At 38.3% G+C, this 22,873-nt stretch overlaps 1 protein-coding gene across 1 annotated transcript in view; it reads right to left on the reverse strand.

Moving 5' to 3' along the window:
* The window catches only part of LOC131155240 (probable mitochondrial saccharopine dehydrogenase-like oxidoreductase At5g39410), a 32,194-nt gene extending 10,208 nt beyond the window's left edge, over window positions 1-21,986 (reverse strand). Inside the window, exon 1 of the mRNA XM_058108235.1 lies at window positions 20,975-21,986. Within this exon, the coding sequence (XP_057964218.1) occupies window positions 20,975-21,922 (948 nt within the window). The 5' untranslated portion in view covers window positions 21,923-21,986. The remainder of the gene's footprint in view (window positions 1-20,974) is intronic.
* Between the last annotated feature and the right edge of the window lie 887 nt (window positions 21,987-22,873).

Here is a 22,873-nt window from a genome sequence, read left to right on the forward strand (position 1 = left end):
GAAAACCGGTTGATGGATCTGAGGCAAACAGAAGTTTCAAGATGGCTTCAATACCTCGTGAAAGCCTTCAGAAGGTTAGTTTCTGATTGGCATGAGAAAGAAACTACATGGCTGCTTCTGAGCCTTAAACAAAGGTAGAAGGACAGTAGTAATGATGAAAAGAGTTCGAGGAGTATCCAAAGAAGGCAAGAGATGGCAATGGAGAGATGAGATTAGCCTAGCTAGTCAATTACAGGGGGAAATGTGGACAGAATGCAGGAACAGGAAGGAGCAGGGGAGTAACCAAATCAAACTCTAGGAAGCAATGTAGTGTAAGATGCTATCTTGGAATATTAGGAGCTTTCGTAGGAAGGCAGCAAAAGGCTTGCTCAATGGGGCGAAGAAAAGTTGTACTTTTTTAAAGAAACTGAAATGGAGAATATCGCACTTAGTTTGTGCATTTGCTATAGAGTTGCAACCTTGCCGATCAGTGGAGTTATGAAGTAGGCTACTATCTGTGGGCACAAGGGGGAATCCTTTTTTAAAAAAGGTTATAAGATACCTATTAAGATCAAAGTGAAAACAAAAGACAACAGAAGACAGAAAATCCTCTAGCCTAAAATATCAATCAAAATCACCTAGTACCTACAGACTTGCCTCTTAACTTAAAATATAATCCTATCAATCAAAGACCTTATGCATATAATCATCATATACTGATTGATCTCTAACCCTCCAAATGTTGTACACCACAGCTGACTAGATTAACCTGCTAACTAAAATGTGAATAATTGAGTTTTGGGTACTCACACCAATAAAGCCAATTCAATTCAACTTGCCAACAACAACAGGCTCTGGTCTCATCAATAGCTATATTTGCATAGAACACTTGATTGTAAGGGGTCCCAAAACAGATGAAATTTTGTTGTCTTCTATAAAGCACAAATCGAGGCCTGGCGTGTTTATTTGGAAGCCTTCCATAGATGGAAAATTTTCAACTGGCTCAACTTGAGAGGTGATAAGAATTAAAGGGGAGCAATACCCGTGGATGGAGTGGGTCTGGCATAAACTTCTACCTAAGAAAGTATCAATGTGTATGTGGAAAGTCATGTTCCAATGTCTTCTTGTAGATGAAAGAGTGCAAAAACTAGGAATTGATATGGTCTCATGTTGCAATTGTTGCATGGCTAAAAAGGAGGAATCTCTCAATCATGTTCTAAGTACGGGTTCCATCACAAGTATGGTTTGGAAGAGAGCAACGTTTGTCTTGGAAATTCTAAACTTTGATGAGGAACCTTGGAGGGTGAAAATTAGTAGATGGTTCAAATGTGCCAAAAAATCAACCCAAAAAGGTACGTTCATCGGTTTGTTACCTACTATAATTTCTTGGAGACTTTGGCTCAGACGTTGTAAATCCCGCACGGAAGATAAGTATGAGTCAGGGAATGCAGTTTGGTTATCGATGAGGTTTTGGCTCACTAAAATTGCAAAAGGCGTGAAGGGTTCTCTGCCTTCTACTGATAAGAAATTATTGAAAGAGTTCCAAGTGAAATCGATAACACCAAAGGTTAAAACACCTCAAAAAGTTGTCTGGGAAAAGCCTCTTGTAGGTTGGTTGAAGCCAAATATTGATGGCTCTTGTAGAGGAAATCCGGGTTATTGTGGTGGTGGTGGTGGTATCATCCGCAACTCATCAAGTAATAAGGCTGCTTTCTCTAAAAATTTGAGTCAGATACTAATAATGGAGTGGAGTTAAAGGCTTTTATGAGTGATGTTCGGCTCTGTAAAGAGTAGGGATATCAGAATATTTGTATTAAAAGCAACTCGGAATTGGTGGTAGGATGGATCACATCTAGAATTTGCTCTTCCTAGTACTAATGGGACTTTTTGGAATTGTTAGAGGAGGGGCTACAAGACTTTCAGTTCTCTATAAAGCACCAATTTAGAGAAGGTAATCAGGTGGCGGATTACTTGTCTCGTCAAGGTGAGGGAGGCAACACGAGGAGATATTTTGTAGGTGATATGCTGCCGAATAAAATGAGAGGTCTAATTCGTATAGATAAGATGAGTATTCCAAGCCTTCGTTTTTAAATGTCATCATTTGATTCTCCTATGTTTTCCACAGGTTTTTGTTTTGCAGGTATTTTGTTTATTGTTTGTGTTTGTTTTGATTCATATGATCTTATTTAATTTGTTTTAGTTGGATAATAGTACTGGTTTTATTAGGCTTGTATTGGTTGTGTTGCCTGAGATGGTTTTACTTGTTTATTTGTAAATCCCTTGTGGCATGTTTGTAACCACGGTTTTCCTCCGCCATAAGTGAGGGCTATTAATAAAGTTGGGGTTTAATAAAAAATAAAAATAAAAACACTTGATTGTAGACAATTGAAGACGAAAAATAGATGATCTCTAGATTACAGCTTTCTAACAAAGATAATAGGCTGAAGAATCCTTAAGACCCACTTTACAAGCCTATCTAAAGTAGAATCCTTATTGAGAACAGCCAACCAAGATGTGAAAGAAGACATTAGAATTTGATTCTTGAACAATTTTATCCAAGCAACAAGAGTTTTTAGGTGTAATATGGTCCCAAGCATAATGAAGATTCAAAGACACTGAAGCAAATTTCTACTAGATAATCTTGTCAGCAATTCCCAAATTTAGAACAAAATGGGGAGAAATTTAAGAGATAAAAAATATCCAAGACTGTGCTCAAGAGCATGAATTTCAAGTCTTGGATGTTGATTTAGATGAAACTAAACACAATTCTGTATTGCTTTGTTGTTTTTTCAAATACACACAAATCCAAATCTAAGGTCTCAACTCCAATTTCCAAAACACTGGGTAAGAATAGATGAATGAGGCCATTATTTATTCTGAGAGCTGATTATTGCAGCTACCATGGAATCAAGAGCAAGACCAAACACTTAGAATAGAACCCCATAGATTCAAAGTAATGGGTTTCATGGATGCGGTTATAAGAGAATAGAATAGTTGATTTTCCATCATGTATATAGTGCCTTATAAAAGAATGAATACCCTCTCTAACTGTCCATATTTTTTTCCAAACCCATGTACAATGGTAAGGAATATTGATAGACACAGAGCTTTTATCCACAACTTGTAGGAATGAGTCCAAGCAACCACCAGAAATCTAAAGGCAAATGAATTTCAAACCATCCTAAAAATGGAAGCCTTATTTCATTCAATGATAGATTTTAGTTTTAGACCACCTCATTGTAAGGATTACAAAATGTAGAGAATGAGAATGAATCAATTGTATATTCAATTGTGTATTCTTTACATACTCGGGTCCCTATTTAACATGTACACAGAGAATAAAATATGGAAAAACAGAAGAGTACACAACTTGCAGTTGAGATGTATATTTTAGCTTCGGTGGGGGGTCTCAATTTATAGCCTCTGGCTTGTGGCAAGATCTCATGGTAGGTGGTGGTGGCTCACCCACCATGGTAGGTGGTCGTCATTCACCAATCGTGGCCTTCATTCACACTACTGGATTTCTACACTCCCCCTCAAGTTGGATCATAAATGTTGACCATATCCAACTTGCATGTGAAATCATCAAAACTTTGTCGAGATAGTCCTTTGGTGAAGATGTCGGCTGTTTGTTCTTTGGTAGGAACATAAGTCATGCAAATGGTTCCTTCTTCAACCTTTTCCTTGATAAAGTGTCTATGAACTTCTACATGTTTGGTCCTATCATGTTGGACTGGATTGAGAGAGATGTTAATGGCTGCTTTGTTATCACAATAGAGTTTGATAGGGAACTTTACCGTGACATGCAACTCCTCCAAGAGTTTCCGTAAGCACAGTCCTTCACATATCCCTTGCGCCACTACTCTAAACTCAACTTCAGCACTACTTCTGGCCACAACGTTCTGTTTTTTGCTTCTCCAAGTCACCAAGTTTCCCCATACAAAGTTGCAATACCCGTAAGTGAACCTTCTATCTTCTGCTAATCCTGCCCAATCAGCATCTGTGAAGACTTCTATTTCTTTGTTTTCACATTTTTTGAAGAATAGTCCTTTGCCCGGAGATCCCTTGAGATATCTAAGAATCTTGTACACTGCTTCTAGGTGACTTTCCCTTGGTGAATGCATGTGTTGACTCACCACACTTACTGCAAATGCGATGTCGGGTCTAGTGTGTAATAAGTAAACTAGTTTGCCAACTAATCTTTGATACCTTTCTCGTTCAACAAGTTTTCCAATGTCTTCTCTTCTTTTTCCGGCTTCAAAGAGGTATTGCTTCGTTTGCACCCAAGCATGCCAGTTTCAATTAGGAGGTCTAGGACATACTTCCTCTGAGAAACACTAATTCCATTCTTTGATCTAGCAACTTCCATCCCCAAAAAATACCGCATTTGTCCCAAATCTTTTACCTCAAACTCAGTGGCCAAGACTTTCTTCAACCTATCCATCTCTGCTATGTTGTCTCCAGTTAGGATAATGTCATCGACACATGCAATCAGAATTGTATTCTTCCCATCTTCAGATTGCCGAAAGAACATAGTATGGTCTGATTGTCCATGCCGATATCCTTGGCTCCTAATCACCTTTGTAATTCTATCGAACTAGGCTCTTGGACACTATTTGAGTCCATATAGGGACTTTTTGAGTTTGCATACTCTCTTTTCTTCACCCCTTTTACAAAAACCTAGTGGTATTGTCATGAAGACTTCTTCTTCTAATTTGCCATTCAGAAAAGCATTCTTGATGTAAAGTTGTTGGAGTGGCCAATCCAGGTTGGCTGCCAAGGCTAGGAGAACTCGAACGGTATTCCATTTTGCCACGGGTGCAAAAGTCTCTATGTAGTCAATGCCATAGTTTTGAGTAAGCCCTTTTGCAACAAGGCGGGCTTTGTACCGTTCCATTGTCCCATCAACTTTGTATTTCACAGTAAACACCCATTTGCAGCCCACTGGTTTCTTCTCTCTCAATAGATTCATCACATCCCATGTTCCATTTTTTTCCAAAGCCTGCATTTCCTCCATAACTGCCTCTCTCCATTCAGGGATCTCAAGGGCTTCCTAAATATTATTTGGAATTTTTATCCTGTCAAGATTAAAGGTAAAAGCACAATACCCTGTAGACAAAGTATTGTAAGACATGAATTTGGAAATGAGATGAAGAGTACATGACCAAGTTTGTTTTCTGAGGGCAATGGGTAAATTGAGACCAGCCTGTGCAGGCTTATCAAAGGAGGACCCAAGATTACTTGAAGACATTACCTGATCAAGAGTGGATGAAGACTCATGGTTGCTTGGATCTATCACCGGTTCCGACTCTTTTGGTGCCTCGGGTATGAGATTCTCTATGTCCTTTAATTGGCTTTCTTGAGTAAACAAGTATCTCCTTGTTATATTGTTTTCCTACATCTCCCCCTAAATTCAAGTTTTCTTCTGTATTTGGCATATTAGAAGCGCTTTTCAAGACAGACTCAGTGTTTGGGACATGCTCAGGTTCAGTAATAAAGGTATTGAAGTCCAAAACTTGAGCTTCTTTACTACTCAAAGTCTCCCCCTGAAGCTAGGGCTTTTAGAAGTAAGGAGTAGTTTCAAAGAAAGTAACATCAAGACTAACAAATACCCTTTTGTTGCAAGATCATAACATTTGTACCCTTTTTGGGTAGGAGAATAGCCAAGAAAGACACATTTGAGGGCGCGTGGATCCAGTTTATGTCGATGATGTATATGGACAAAAGCAGTACAACCAAACACTTTGAGAGAGAGATTGGAGCTAAGACGAGAGTTTGGAAAAAATGCTTGGAACTTTTGAAGAGGTGAGGCAAAAGAGAGAACTCAATTAGGCATTCTATTAATGAGATATGGAGTTGTGAGGATGGCATCACCCCAAAACATTTTTGGCATATTGGTAGTAAACAGCAATGCACGAGCTACTTCAAGGATATGTTTATTTTTCATTCAGCAACCCCATTTTGTTGGGGGGTGTCGACACAGGAACTTTGATGAATTATTCTATGTTCTTAGAGATAATTTCCCAGAATACAATTAAAATATTTTGTGCCATTATCTATATGCATAATTTGAATTTTTGTGTGAAATTGTGTTTGAATCATGGAATGAAAATTGATAAACACATAACACACTTCAGTTTTGTCTTTCAACAAGTATACCCAACAAATACGAGTGTGGTCATCAATAAAAGTAACAAAACATTTTGTGTGGGTACAATTGAGAGTGCTATACGGGCCCCATACATCATTGTGAATCATAGTAAATGGTGAGGTTGGTTTGTATTTGGACTTTGGAAAAGAAGTATGTTGGTGTTTTACAATTTCACAAATCTCACATTAAAAATCAAATGATGTTTTATTCGAACAAATGTAAGGAAATAACTGTCTCAAATACTGGAAATTGGGATGACCCATTCTAAAATGCCATAACAAAATATCATTGTCATTAGGAACAAATGCAGAATCACAGATAGCAATTTGACGTTGTTTATTCACATTAGCCTCCTCAAAGTAGAAGAGTCCTTCACACTCCTTAGCACTACCAATTGTCTTCCCCGATGATAAGCCTTGAAAAACACAATGAGAGGGAAGAAATTTAGCAGAACAATTGGAATTCTTAGTTAACTGGCTAATTGATAGTAAGTAGCAGGATAAATTAGGAACATGAAGAACGGACTCCAATGTGATGGAGTCAGAGAGTCGGATATTCCCTTTGCCTACAATAGGCGAGAGTGATCCATCTGCAATTTTAACTTTCAAATTTACAGCACAGGGTGAATATGATAAGGAAAGATGATAGGCATCAGTCATGCGGTCAAAGGCACCAGAATCAATAATCCAAGGAGTTTTGGATCTAGAGGTTATACTCAAGGCTCGCAAAAAATTATCTCTTTGGGCTAAAAAACCCGAAGAAATATTTGTGGAAGACTGACCCAAAGTCTGAAAGGTAGAGAACATCTTGTAGAGTTGTTCCAATTGCTCAGAGTTAAATGCACCGCTTGAATTGGAACTATTATTGCTTTTCTCCCCTTGAGGTCTCTCAACTTGATTATCAACCGTGGCATGGTAGCCCCGATTTTTGTTGCCTTGTTGTGGCTTCCAGTCAGCTGGTTTCCCATGTATCTCCCAACACGTCTCCTTAGTGTGGCCAGCTTTTCAACAATGTTCACACCAAGGGCATCCCTTCTGTTGTCTTGAACTAGATCCTCGAGACACCAGGGCAAACATTTCTAGTCCAGTATGGTCAGTAGAGATTGTCTCCTTCAGCATCACCTTACGCCTACTTTCTTCTCGTCTCACTTCTGAGAAAACTTCGCGTGTTGATGGTAAAGGACAACGAACCAGAATTCTTCCATGGACATCATCAATGGCCCGATTTAAACCAACAAGAAACTCAAACACCCGCTCATTTTCAAGGCGTTTTTATATCAGACACTATCTCCCAAGCATTCCTACTCTTCTTCGAAACTTGGATCAAGTTCGTACCAAAGAGCAGTCATCTCCATATAGTAATTAGTAACATCCCTTTCTCTCATCTGCCATAGTAGTGTCTTACGCTTGAAGAATTGGGAGGAGTTCTCAGTGTCGGAGTAGGTCTCACAGACGGCATCCCAAACTTCCTTCACTGATGGTAGGAAGAGAAAAGTCCTCTCAATCGACAGCTTCATGGAGTTCACCAGCCACACTGTGACCATGGAGTTCTCCGATTTCCATTTCTGAATGGCAACAGCTTCGGTTGGGGTAGGTCCTCATGTCTCGCCGGTAAGAAATCCCAACTTTCCTTTGCCATCGATCACAAGTTTGATCGATTGTGCCCATTCTTGGAAATTATAGCCATTCATCTTCTCCACCATGAGCTGGAAGGACGAGTTGTCGAGTCCTGTTGAGCCCATGGTGGAAATAGATTCGTTCTTACCTCGTGAGATTCAAAGGTCATTGAACCTCTGCTTTGGCCAGTGGTTTCCACCATTAACAGCTAGGTTTAATCTCCTAGCTCTGATACCATGTAGAGAATGAGAATGAATCAATTGTATATTCAATTGTGTATTCTTTACATACTCGGGTCCCTATTTAACATGTACACAGAATAAAATATGGAAAAACAGAAGAGGACACAACTGGCAATTGATGTGTATATTTTAGCTTTAGAGGGGGGTCTCAATTTATAGCCTCTAGTTTGTGGCAAGATCTCATGGTAGGTGGTGGTGGCTCACCCACCATGGTAGGTGGCCGTCATTCACCAACCGTGGCCGTCGTTCACACTGCTGGATTTCTACACAAATATCCTTCCACTTGGCTTTGCAACCCCAGTTTTCCAATCATCACACTACCATAGAAAATCCTAGAATCTCTTTTCAAGACCACCAACAACAAATTATGGATAACCAAACAAAACACCAGTAAGACTGAATGCCATGCAAAACAGATTTTATTAACCAAAACCTTGCAGGTGAAAAATAAAAAATTATGAGATCAGGAACCAGTTCTAACAAAAATCTTCTCTAACAGAGTAAAACAATCTGCTTCTGTACTTTGGAAGTGACCAGAGGCAAACCAAGGTAAGGGAGATTGCCTTCTGAAACTCCCAAGGCTTGAATTATATCCCTTTGGACTGAAGCATTAATGCCAGAAAAAATAAAATAAAATAAAATCTCATATTTAGAAGGGTTGGATTTTAGTCCATAAAGAATAAAAAATACTTCCAGAACCAGTGTAATACAGATAACTGAGTGAAAATCACCACGAGCAAATTATAGCAAAACTCAGATTGATTAAATCAACTCTGTCACATAAACCGTGAAAATTTAATTTATCAGCCATGGAGGATTTCTAAGTTTAGTAAGAACTCCATAACCATAATAAACAAATGGATGGAGAGGGGTCTCCTTGCCCACAGCCTTTCCTTCCATGAAAATAACCTTCCAAAGAACTATTAAGAGAGATGGAAAATTAGTAATCCACTCCTTAATCCAAGCCAGAGAGTAAAGATACTCATAAATCGGAAAACTCCAACAAATAGAGTCAAAGCCTTCCCACTTGTCCACTTTGAGAGCAAGTCCACAGGAACCTTTATCTCTATGATGATCGTGAATAAGCTCTTGAGCTAGAAGAACACTATCCTGAATCCTTCTTTCTTTAATGAAACCTGTTTGGTTACCACTTATAAAGAAGGCAAACATTTCTGCAGTCTATTTCTGAAAACTGTTTGGTTGCCAAGGATATCATTATTATGCAGGATTGGAGGTGTTGCTGTAAACAGGAGCAGTTCACAGTTAAACATTCTATCTCTTGTATGTTCAAATTTTGTGTCATGGTCAGGTGGAGTTTTTTTAAGGTTGATGGCATAAATGATAAGGTGGAATTCTGGGAAGAACTGGTAGTGTGATGAGAGCCAAATGAGAATATTGCAACAGGTCTGTTGATATTTTAATTAAAATGAATGACCTAATTCAAATATAGGTCTCTCCCTCTATCTACAATACAAATCAAACACATTCTAATGACAATAATACCCTCACTAACTCTCACTAATTAACATACTTACACACTTGATAATAATAATACTAAAAGAAATAAATAACCTCCAACACTCCCCCTCAAGCTGGAGCATAAATGCCATATGCTCCTAGCTTGTTACAAATAAATATAACACGAACACCCCTCAAAGCTTTGGTAAACAAGTCAGCAAGCTGCAAATCAAACTTCACATAAGGTGTAGTAATGAGCTTCTGCACAAGTTCCCGAACAAAGTGACAATCAACTTCAATGTGCTTCATCTGCTCATGAAAGACCAGGTTGGAGGCAATATGAAGAACAGTTTGATTATCACACATCAACTACATAGGCTAAGAATGTGAAAACCCCAATTCTGCCAACATGTTCTTTAACCAAACAAGTTCACAAGTAGTGTGAGCTATAGCTCTAAATTCATATTTAGGCACTTGACCTAGCCCACACAATTTGTTTCTTACTCTTCCAAGAAACCAAATTACCACCAACCAAAAAACTATATCCGATTATGGATCTTCGGTCGGAATGCAATCCAGCCCAATCTGCATCTATATATTCATGGATACAAGTGTGGCCCTAATCACAATATAAAAAAGACCTCTCTTAGGTGCACCTTTGAGATATCTCAAGATGCGAATTACTACATCCCAATGACTTGCCCTCAAAGAATCTAGAAATTGAAAAGATATATCCGGCCGAGTGACTAAGATAATTCAACTTTCCAACAAGTCACCGGTATTGTCCAGGATGAGGTAGCAAATCACCCATATCCAGCACTAACTTGCTGTTAGGATCCATGGATGTATCAACCAGTTTAGATCCCAACAATCAAGTTTCATCCAATAGATCAAGAACATACTTCCTCTGTGATAAAATAGTTCTCATATGAGATTAAAATACTTCTGTACCCGAGAAGTATTTCAACGATCTCAAATTTTTGGTTTGAAACTTAGTTTGTAGAAAACGTTTGAAACTCTAAATACCTCTATCATCATCACCTGTAATAACAATATCATCCACATAAACAACAAGAAGGATCCTACCTGATGAAGTATGACGACAAAACTCATAATGATCCACTGCACACCATCAAAGACCAAACTCAAGTTCTGCAGCACTAAAACGACCAAATCATGCTCTAGGAGACTGTTTTAAACCATGTAGCGCCTTCATGGCCGACACACTGAGCCCGATTCTCCCTAAGCAACAAACTCAAGTAGTTGCTCCACATAGACCTCCTCCTAAAGGTCACCATGAAAGAAGGCATTCTTTACATCTACCTGATGCAAAGGCCAGTGACAAGTAGTAGCCAAAGAGATGAATAGACATACTAATGTAAGTTTAGCAATCGGAGAAAAGCGAATCCAACCACAAACTTGTCAGGAGGAAGAGATACCAAGTCCAAAGTGTCATTGTCCTATAAAGCATTCATCTCTTCAACCATACCATTCCTCCACCTAAAGTAGCTAAGGCTTCCAAAATATATTTAGAAAGGGTAGTAGATGATAGAGCTGTAAGAAAACAATAATAGGAGGGTCATAAGAAGTCATAACATACTTGAAAATGGATGTTGATTATATGTGTGTTTACCTTTCTGAACAACAATAAGAGGATCAATATCATGAAAAATATGATCATCGGACGAGGAAACCAAAGGCGTGGTAGTAGAAGCTACAGGGGACTCTCTTCCTTAGAGCCACTGTCGTGAACACAACTATAAATTAGGATGATCAATATGATGAGAAGGACTTGAACTACATGAAGACTCGGATGGTTGGTTGGGCAAGGACAGCAAAGTAGAATCTGGAAGATTAGGTAGAGGAAGAGACTCATTGAGCTCAAAAGCACACAAGGACTGAGTGTAGTAAGATGTAGACTCAAATAAGGTAACATATGCAGAACAAAGAAGTCATGCAACACAGGGCTATAACAACAATATCCCTTTTGAGTATATGAGTAGCCTAGAAAGACACATTTTATAGCACGAGGATCCAACTTATCCACTTAGGAGTTAGTTGAGAACAAAGGACACACACCCAAATATAAGAGGGAGAGAGAATAAACGTGAATTAGACAAGAGAATGGAGTAGGGAATTTTACCACTAAGAATAGATGAAGGCATCTTGTTGATCAAATAACAAGCATGTTGGCCTTATAAGGCTTAATATCTTTTTTTGATGCTAACAAACAAGTGTATCTTAACATGCTATGTTAAGTGATGTATTTTCAGGACTAAATGAAGAATGCAATGTTAAAGAGTTCATGAGAGCTTGTACCTCAGATAAGGATGATTATATCAAGCTTGAAGCATGGACTTAAAGTTTAAAGCCTGAAGATCATGAGAGCATTGATATTAAAGAAATAGCTTCAAAGAATGAAAGCCCAAGTGATCAACATGGAAAGCTCAAAGAAAGATGAAACAAGTATAAAGGCCTCAAGGAATTCAAGAATTGAAAAAGTCAAGGAAATTTCATGTAAGTACTTCAAAGAATTTCAATATGGATGCATGAAGCTCTTAGGTTAATTTATTGGACCTAGATACCTTTGAACATACTTGGAAAATATTTTTATAAGGTCAAAAATTGTTTTAAAAATGTTAGAATCAGTTTTGGAATGAAAAGCACCAAAAAGAGGATTTCTCAAATGCTGTCAATTTTTCTACATCTGCATTGATGCACATTTTTCTCCATCAAAAAGTCTTTATTTTAAAATGTGTTCAACATGAAAGTTGTAGGAATTTCTCTTAGCTTTCATTTGACACCAAGATCATCAAATTTGGAGTTGTACAGAAAAAGTTATGACCAAAATACTAAAAGGTACTCGAAACTGACAGCATGACAGACGACTGTCAGAGCAAAATGAGACGTCTGTGCGTGTTTGGACAGACGACTGACAACCTACTGCCCCTTTGTTTTAACTGGACAGACGACTGCCCAAAATTGATAGTCATCTGTCACGCGGCTGTTATGAATTTTCTCATAACGGTCAAATTTTTAAATGGGGTTGTTTGTGGCTCAAAATTTATAGAAACTTGGGGGATACTTCAAACCACTTGAGGATCAAGTTATACACTTTTTAAAGTCTATAAATAAGCCTCAAAGATCATTGAATCAACACAACCAAGCATTCAAATTCTGAAAAAATTCAAAGTCTCTCTCAAATTGTTCTCAAATTCTCAAGGCTCTCTCTTGCTCTCAAGCTCACATATTGTGCACGAATTCAACTGAGTTTTAGCTGATCTTCTTCCACCAGAATTGTGCTACAAATTCTAAATCTTTCAATCATTGAAAGAATTAATCGGTGATATACTTCCTTGAGCTTCAAGTTATATTCTATATTGTGATTTACTTTGAAGTATATTAGTTGTACTATAATTGTTGTACTAACCAGCTCTTTGAGGAGCAAGTTCTTTGTACACATCTATTTGATCTTTATCTTGTAGATTGACGATTCCAAGGGTTGTTTGGATCGTTGGCTAAGCAAGGGGATATTGCTTAGAGAGGCGGGCTCTAGCCTAGTTAAGGAATGACCGGACGAGGGGATATCGTTTGGAGAAGGCGGGCTCTAGCCTTAACTAAGGAGTGTTGTAAAGGTTTGTTCCGCCCGTTAAAGGAGTAAGTTTAGTGAATCCTTTGATGGTTTACCAAAGGCAAGGACGTAGGCTGGGTATAAGCCGAACCTCGTAAAAATCTCTGTCTCACTCTTTCTTTCTCTACTCTTTATTTTCCATACATATTTAAATTGCGTAGATGGTTTAAATTGAAAATCATATATACTACGTATATTTGGGAATCAAGTAAGTTTTATTTTGATTTAGGTTGCGGAAACCAAAAGGGAGTACGTTGGTTAAACCATATCTTGCGGAAACCATACAAGAGTACGTTATTTGGTTAAAGATCCCAAAGAGAAATTAACTAAGAGTTTATCTGAATTCTAAATATTTGGAAAAAGTGATTGGATTTTATATTGCACATCATATTGAAGAAGCAAATTCATTTATACAAGGCTTGGTTCAAATTTGGCTAATATAAACAAACAACCATCTTGAGTTTTTATATTACATAAGTGTTGTGTATTGGCTTGGTTGTTTTCTTTCTAATTATAATTGATTGGTTTGGTTGAATGATTGGATGTTTGTATGGTTAAGGATTCAATAAAGAAACTAAGTTCTTGAGTGCTTAACAAATTAAACACACAAGTCACGAATTGATTAAAAGATATAAAATAAGTTTAAAAATTCTAAAAAGAAATTAAAAGAAATTTTTTAAAAGCCAATTCACCCCCCCTCTTGGGAAGCTATTCCTAATTTCAAAGCAGTAAGTATAGAATCACCCCAAAACACTTCAATTATATGCATTTTATAAAGTAAGGTGTGAGTGATTTCACAAATATGCCTACTTTTCCTCTCTGCAACCCCATTTTGTTGAATGTGGGCACACAGAATGATTGATGAACAATAACAAATTGAGTCATATAAGTAGTGAATTGTGCACTAAAATATTCTTTAGCATTATCACTTCGAAGTGTTCGAACTGGCAACCCAAATTGAGTCTTTATATCATAACAAAAGGCACAAAATACATGAAATAACCAGGAACGATTTTTATTAAATATAGCCAAGTCATTCTTGAATAATCATCCACAAAGGTTACAATTTCAACTTGGGCATAACTCTACTAAGACCCCAAACATAAGAATGAACTAACATGAAAGGGCTTGCAGTCGTTTATTGACTTGAGACGCGAAAGGGACACTAGTGCTTTCCCAACTGACAAGACTCACAATCAAGACTAGATACAAAACTCAAATTAGGAACAAGATGTTATACCTTTTCTAATGAAGGATGACCAAGATAACAATGAAGTTGAAAAGGTGTGGCAGCAACAGAGCAGGCAGTAGAAGGAGATAGTGGCTCAAAAGTAATAAGGCCCGCTAGCTTCATGCCCTTTGCCAATCGTCTTCCTCGTCTTCAATCCTAAATAACCACAGAATTAGGGAAGAATGTTACTGAAAAATTCATGGATTTAGTGATCTTGCTAACAGACATGAGATTGAAAGGAAATTTGTGAATATACAAAACCGAAGGAAGAGAAATACAAGAAATGGGATTTACAGTCCCAATTCCCTTGATTGCAGTGGTGGATCCACCAACAAGAGTAACACAAGGTAAATTTGCAGGATATTGAAAGTGGAGAAGAAATTAGGTATACCTGTGATACGAACAGTGGCAGCGGAATCTTTAACCCAAGGACTAGGACGAAAAGTACTGCATGGTAGGCATACTGTGAGATTACCTATTTGGGCAATAGATGCAATGGGAAGAGAAGCTCATTGTGACGCTTGATACTACTAGAACTTGGAATACTCTTTGTCTGACATGAATACAATATGTTGCTCCCCACTTGGCCCCAAAGGCGTCGAGTTGATGGTAGCTACATTGGCTGCCCCAAGAAGTTTGAAATCGGTGGTGGCTGCATTGGCAACACATGAAGGTCTACTGTGGGGATCCTAACACTGCTCCATAGTATGATTATTTTGTCCACAATGAGTGCACTTGCAAGGAGTGCCTTTACCTCATCCATCTCTACCACCATGACCACGCAAACTACCTCGCTTCTGCAATTGTTTGGTAGAGAACTAGAATCACCCCGTGTAGCAAAGGCTGACCTCTCAGAGCTAGATGCAAGAGCAAAAGAATGTGTGCTAAAGGAAGGACACGAGAATAAACATTGGCAAATGACGGCAACTCTAAACTACTAGGTATTTGACTACCTCAAACTCGGGTCTCAAGCCCGCAAGAACCCAAAGAACTATCATTTGCTCTCTCTACTTTTGCATCTCACAAACATCGGCGATTATAGGTTGCATGACGTTAAGCTCCTCATGAATACGCTTCATCTTTCCAAAATAATCTACAATGCTCCTATCTCCTTGTTGTAATTGAAACTAATCTTAGGATAAATCATACATACGTGTAATGTTACTAGAGTATAGAAGCTTGGCATAATTCCAAATCTACTTGCACATATCTAAATGTATATACATCCATGCAATTTGTGGCTCCATCGAATTCCACAAAAAGGGAAACAATCAAGGCATCCTCTTGAATCCACACTTCTTTTCTCTTCTCATCAGAAGGATCAGATTGGAGCAAGTGGTCAAATTTTCCTAATCCAGCTAAATACACTCGAACAACTTTAGACCATCGAACATAATTCTTTCCATCCAACTTTTGAGTCATTATTTGTAGCAGCAATGAAGGAAACATACTTTTGGGATTCATAGACTCCATCTCAACACTCACAAACTTGCAGCCGCACCAATGTCAAACAAGAAGAATGATCAACTAATTGGGACAATAACAAAAAATGTGAAGCATTGACACAACCACGGACGAGGTGAATGACTTACCAACTGAGATAGCACCAGCTAGGCGAGCCAAGGCGCAAAGGGTCTTTAAAGTCGAGGCGCGAGGCAAAGGCGCGCGCCTCATGAAGGTGAGGCGTACAATTATTAAAATGGTGTAAAATGTCTATTTGGGGTAATTGATATATGAACATATTAAATATCTAGTATTATTAGAATTTAAAATGCCAAAACATTCAATTATAAAATTGAAAATTTAATAAAATTGCCAATACGAAGCCCAAAAGTATCAACAATTCAACATCAAAAGAAAAGAGTACAAATCAAAAAATAGTAGCTAAATTTCAATAAAAAGAATAAATACTATGTATTAGTTATAATTTATAAACTCACATTAATTAAACTAAATATTACAAATTAAAAAATAGTAGCTAAATTTCAGTAAAAAGAATAAATATTATGTATTAGTTATAATTTATAAACTTGCATTAATTAAAATAAATATTTAATTAGTAATTACATATAAAGAAGAAGAAGAAAAAGAATAGCCAAATTTCAATAAAAAGAATAAATATTATGTATTAGTTATAATTTATAAACTTACATGAATTAAACAAAATATTACAAATTAAAAAAAAGTAGCTAAATTTCAGTAAAAAAAATAAATATTATGTATTAGTTATAATTTATAAGCTTAGATTAATTAAAGAAAATATTTAATTTACAAGCTTACATATAAAGAAGAAAAAGAGAAGCAACAGGCAGCAACACGAACTCGCAAGGGCTCCTGCTAGTTCAAAACGAAGTCACGAAGGGTCGTGCTTCTTCAAAATGTTGAAGACGAACTCACGATTCTGGTTCGAAGCTCGAAGACGAAGTCGCGAAGGCTTCCGGCTGGTTCGAAGGCTCACAGACGAGCTCACATTGCTGGTTCGAAGGATCGCGAAGGCTCCTGCTGGTTCGAATGTGCAAGACGAACTCACGAAGGGCTTCAAAGGGCCGAGAGGGGCTAGGGCTATGTTCGTTGGAGTTGAATGAGGGCTACGGGTCTGGCTGTGGCTATTTCTCTCCTTTAAATGAATAAAAATTCACAAGGCGCGACTCACTGCGCCTGTCGCCCCAGTGCGCCTCATCTCGCCCAGCGTCGCCTCTTGCAGGTCACCTCGCCTCACCTGGTTAGCCTCTTCGCTTCACTGCACCTTGCGCCTAGGCGCGCCTTTTAACTACTATGGATAGCACTGCCACAGCCTCACAATCATAACTTGCAAACACTGCCACTGCTCCAAGAAACTCACAAAGAAGCCTTTACAAGCACCAAACAAAAACTAATGGATTACCCCGAGTGCGTGGTTGGAAAAGGTTGGATCTTTGGACAAAAACATGTTCAACAGCTTGATAATATTGTCTAAAGAGGGAATCAGAAAATAGCAAAGGGAAAAAAAAAAAAAAAAAAGGTGGCCAGAAAATCTCATGGGCTGGTGCATAGGACCACTGCCGGCAATTGGCCGACGCATGGAGCTTTTTCCGGTGATGGGGTTTTGTGGATGTAGGCTTCGGAGGGTTTTGGTTTTGGCTATATGGTTGGTTTTATAAAATAATGAAGGATGGAAGTGGATCTGAGAAGGGCAGCGACGGGATTGTGTTTTCTGGCGACAACTGTGTATGATAGGGTTTAGGTTGGATCACGCTCTGAGACCATGTTAATATTTTGGTTAAAATGAATGTCCTAACTTAAAGATAGGTCTCTCCCTCTATTTGTAATACAAATCAAATACTTTCTAATGACAATAATACCCTTACTAACTCTCACTGATTAACATACCAACACACTTAATAATAATAATAATAATAATAACAATAATAATACTACTAAAAGACATTAATAACCTCTAACAAGATCAAAGGGAACTATGAGAAAACTTTTACAATTTATTGAGGAGAGGCACTCGACATATCCCACTCTAGCAAGTATGCGTGTTCCCACCAACAAATTCAGAGATCAACACTCTTTTAAGGAATAAGGACTGACAATTTTTTTCTTTCTGTCGAATGGGAGGAATTTTTTCCGATCTATTTCACACTTGTTTGCCTAAGTAGCATAAGTTTACATTACTAGCCTTTTGGACAGCAGGGGTATGACCAGGGGATATTTCCCTTTCATTTCAGAACATGTGGCTGAAGGAGGAAGATTTTCCTGATTTAATCAAGGTATGGTGGAGCAGTTACGCAGCAGAAGGTTTAGCCAGAAACTACTTTTGCTAAAAAAACTGAATCTCTTGAAAGCAGATTTAACTAGATGACATGAGGTCTTTAGGAAGGTTGAAGTAAAGTTAACTCGTCTTTTGAATGAAACCAAAGGATAAAATAGAAGTGTTGGACAAAGATGACAGGAGTACCCTCTTGGTTGAGGATAACACTAGAAAGGGTATGTCATCTCATTTTCCAAAGTTCCCTCTTCAGTGTGTCCTCCCATTAGATAGGATTGAGGCACCTGCAGCCTGCAGGTTTTTAATAGGACTCTTTCAGAAAAATGGATTTTGCTCTTTGCTTTAGGAGATAAGAGATTCGTGAAAATATGTCAGTATGGAGGAATTTGGCTTGGCTGACAAAGGCTTGTTCCCAAAAAGGTGAGAATGTCCCATGGCTTAGGGCTGTGGAAGTGGATACTGAGTGGAAAAGGGAAGTTCTCTAAATTTATCACTTTTGTTTTAGGAATGGGAATAAGATCACATTTTCGTTAGATTTTTGCTGTGGGATGCTGCTTTCAAAGACAATTATCTAGCTTTATACAGGCTTTCCAAGAACAAGATTATTGGAAGAGGTGAATTTTCTTCTCAAAGACTTGTACAGAACCAAAATTACTCACGTGGAGGATACAATCCAATTGATTGGTGGTAAAATTCCAGATTTTTTGTTAAAACTTTTTACAAGCAAATAAGTCAAGGAGCTGTTCCTTTGTTTCCATGGAAGGCTGCGTGGAAACTAATGTCCTCAAGAAAGTATTTTCTTTGCCTAGGAAGCAGCTTGAAAGTCCATCTTACAGTTAGACGGTGATGTGTTATCCTTGCTAACAGGACCTTTATGTACAAACAGGCAGAGGAGACCATCTGGTGCTTTCCTGTACAGTTGCCACAGAGCTTTGGTTAATATTGCACCGGTCATGGCAAACAACATTAGCTCCCTCCTTCATCATTGGAAAAGGAAAGAGTACCAACAAGAGCTCTAGGATTGTTTGCTCTTGTGCTCCTGCTCATGTGACTTCGTGTTTATTGAGGGGAGAGAAATGGGAAACCTTAGGGGCTAGAATTGCATTTTAACACCAGAGATCCCTTCTTGGTTAGATATTCTCGACAAGTGATTTTTTCTTCCTGGTTCAGTTTAATGAAATAATTCCTTCTCCAAAAAAAGTATGATCAATGTAACAAAGAAAGGTAAACAAGGGCGTCCCCAAGTCACAAGGCTCCCCGCTTTGCAAGGGTAAGGGCAGGGCCGTCAGAGTGTTTGCAACCTGACCCCCTACTTTTATGCAAAGGGGTTGTTTCCCTGGACTCATGCCCATTAACAACCGGTCACAAAGGAGCAACCTCACTGCTGATCCAAATCTATTTCACATAATCATAAGCAAAAAAAAAATATAACATTGAGGAATAAAACAATTAAATTGAGCATATCCTCAGAAGCAATGCCAATTCTCCTAGACTCAAAACCGAATTAACCAACTAGCAAGTTGCATCTCATTATAATTCCACAAATGCAAGAACCAGCATCTATCGCTACCTACAAAGCATCGGCATTTCTAGAATCTTAAAGTGTCGGTATCTGACATTGCTGGATACCAACACCTGCCCTCCCCAATATTCTCCTGCATCTGTTCAATACACATAATAAATTCGTAAATTAATCAATTTATTTTTATTTGTAGACGTGGCCAAGACACTTCCCAGCATTTCTAGACACAGTGAAGACATATCCGGGATACTTCTTGCGGCAAAATGCTGCATTTGATTATCCCCCTTTTCAATTTTGTTTAGAAAACCCCCCAAAAAACTTTGAGGAGAAGCAGACTAAGAGTCGGGGATTCTTTGACATTGGAGTGGTTGGAATTTGGTGCCCCAGTGCCAGTATGCCAGTATTGTGACTGTTGGAACTCCCACTAGCACTCCCCCCTATGTCTAAAAATATCACCAGTTCGTCACTATCTATTAATCTGTTTGTGTGAGTGTGTGAGTATATTTGAGCCATGCCCATTGCCCACCATCAGCTGTGCCCTTGAGTTGTTTTTTAATATATTTTTGGGCTAATATTCTCTAATATGAGCATAGTTGATGATTGTATAACTGTCATTCGCAAAATATGAGATAGATAATTGTGCGTTAATGATGCTTATATTTCTTTTTAATTTAAATTACCTCAATATTTGTCCTCTATAAGAAAAACATGCCTAATATATGCATTTTAAATATTAATTAATGTAACCCAGCTGTGTCATATCCTTGTTTTTAAAAAAAAAAAAATTTGCCAACACTGTCGTGTTGTATCCATATCATGTGTCAGTATCAGTGCTTCCTAGGTCTCCGCAAAGAGAAGAGTGGATGGGGAGAGGGAGAGACGATATAACAACTTCAATTAGAACATTTAAGATTCATCCATGCATAAAACAAGTAGGAACCTTCAATATTCATAGAAACAAAAAATAAAAATCTTTTATATCATTTATGATTTATCACACAATTCAAACAGCAAACACATGACGAAATCCAATTTTCTCTGGATTGCATAACTGGTACTTATTGTGAATGCCACTAACCACCTATGATACAATCCAAAATGACAAACAATTTCATTTCAAAAGGCCCAATCAAACAAGCAATAGGCAAATTCATTCCAAAATACTAAAATTGTAAACAAACAGAAAAAATAATTCACACCCCAAATCAAATGAAGACCACAATTAAGACTGAATGAAACTTAAAATATATTCCTCACATCCACAAGAACAGCATAACTGGACTATAGCTAAAAAAATCCATACGCAATGCACATTCGTCATAATAAATGCTAACACCGCTGCATGTTAACGCCCAACAGAATAAATGTTAAGAGATGAAGATTTCCTTACCACTGGTCGAGCTCTTCTGGGTCTCGACTTTCTCAATTCCTGCAACTTCTCTACATTGGCCACCCCCAAAACCGCAGATTCAAACGTCCCAAAATTCCCAACAATCTTCTTCTCCGACTCCAAACTCAGGTACGCCTCCACCCTGTTCGGCGCAGCTGGAGCCACCCACTGCCTGGAATTGAACATCAGCCCCAATTCAGCCGGAACGGAATCATACCCACACGCCGAAACCACCAAAGAACCCCTTTCCCCCGCCTTCTCGTGAAACTTAGCTTCCATTCTCTCAATGAACTCAGGCTCACCGCATATATCAAGATAATCGCACCCCGCCTCGACGCAGGCGGCCACAACGGGCTCGCCGTAGAGCCGAAATGGTCCGACGCAGTTGAGAATGAGCTTGGTTTTGGTGCAAAGGAGGTGGAGGGAAGATGGGTCGGCAGTATCGGCTGTGAGAATAGGAATTGGAGATGGGGTTTGGGATTGAGACGCCCATTTTAGAGTTTGATCTAGCTTGGCAGGGTTACGGCCTGCCAAGGCCAAGGTTTTGAGAGGTGACGAAGGGGCGTTGAGGAATTTGAGGGCTTCTCTCACAACGTACTTGCCCGTGAAGCCTGAGGCACCTAAGATTACCAGATCGTAGGAGATGGTGGAGGGGGGCGCCTGTTCTAGCTCTGTTTTCATGCTGGTTGGGGAAGAGATGAAGTGAGGGTGAGAGCGGAAGCGAAGGGTTTTGGAGCTTAGGAAAGCGGGACGGAGGGGTTTTTCTATTTTGGGAAAATGAAATGGGGAAGTTGTGAGATGGGTTGAAGATGTCACCAGACTGAAGCTGTGCGCCATTTTTTTGTTGTGAAGTTGGTGCGTTTCGTAGGAAAACGAGATCACTGTGATTAACTCATCAGAGCCGTTTGAAGTTTGAATCAGTATTTTAATCAAAATTTCGTCATGCATACAAGGAGAAAATTTTGAGTAGCCCCACCGTATGCTTTGGGTTTCACATTTTGATCTAGGCTCTACATTTTTTTTCATTTTGAAAGAACACGCATGCTAAGTTGTAGTTACATATGGGGAAGAAGTTATTTGATAGATTACGTTTTCCATAATATTCATATATGAATTCAACTAAATGATATATATATATATATATATATATATTTCAAAATCAGTTTTAATGAATTTCTTCTCCCTGCACCCTTTCAATGCCGCCATGTATTGTTGTTGGTAAAATCGTTAGGAAGTAGAAGAGGGCAACCGATTTATTCTTCGACATGTTGGTCATAGATGTTTGCCATCAGAAAATGTAGTTTCAAGCTCAAGTACTATTCCCTGCTATACAATTTGGGGCGATGGCACAATGTGATGATTGCAAAGCATTTATATGACAAATTAAGGTAGATGAAAGTTTTGAGAGTGAAAAGGAGGAGTGGGATAAGATTTGAGATGCTCCAGCATAAGGCGTTATCGACTTTCATTCATTATAATCACAGCAATGACCCTGGATGGGTATCTTGTTTCTCATATTTTTGTGGTTTAAACAAGAAAATTTTACAAGAGTGATATTTATGAGAAGTTTTGAGAGGAAATTGAGGTAGATTAGGAGGCTCAAATAACTAGTGTCAGAAATTGTATTAGTGTTAGATATGTATATATATGGATGGTTAGAACTCTAGTTATTTGTATTCTGAATGGTTTATAAATATTAACTTCTGCTTTTAAGGCTGTTTGTATGACTGTTTACCTAACGCCCACATCAGGTCGGGTTGTGTTAATATGGTATCATAGTTGTGACATTGCAGGTGTTGGATTAATATTTATTATTTATTGTAGAAAAAAATGGCATGAATCTGGGCATCACAAATTGCATAGGGAAGATGATTGGCCAACCATCTCAAAGATGATTAG

Source organism: Malania oleifera, chromosome 1, assembly GCF_029873635.1.
Source record: "Malania oleifera isolate guangnan ecotype guangnan chromosome 1, ASM2987363v1, whole genome shotgun sequence".
NCBI classification, from domain to species: domain Eukaryota; kingdom Viridiplantae; phylum Streptophyta; class Magnoliopsida; order Santalales; family Ximeniaceae; genus Malania; species Malania oleifera.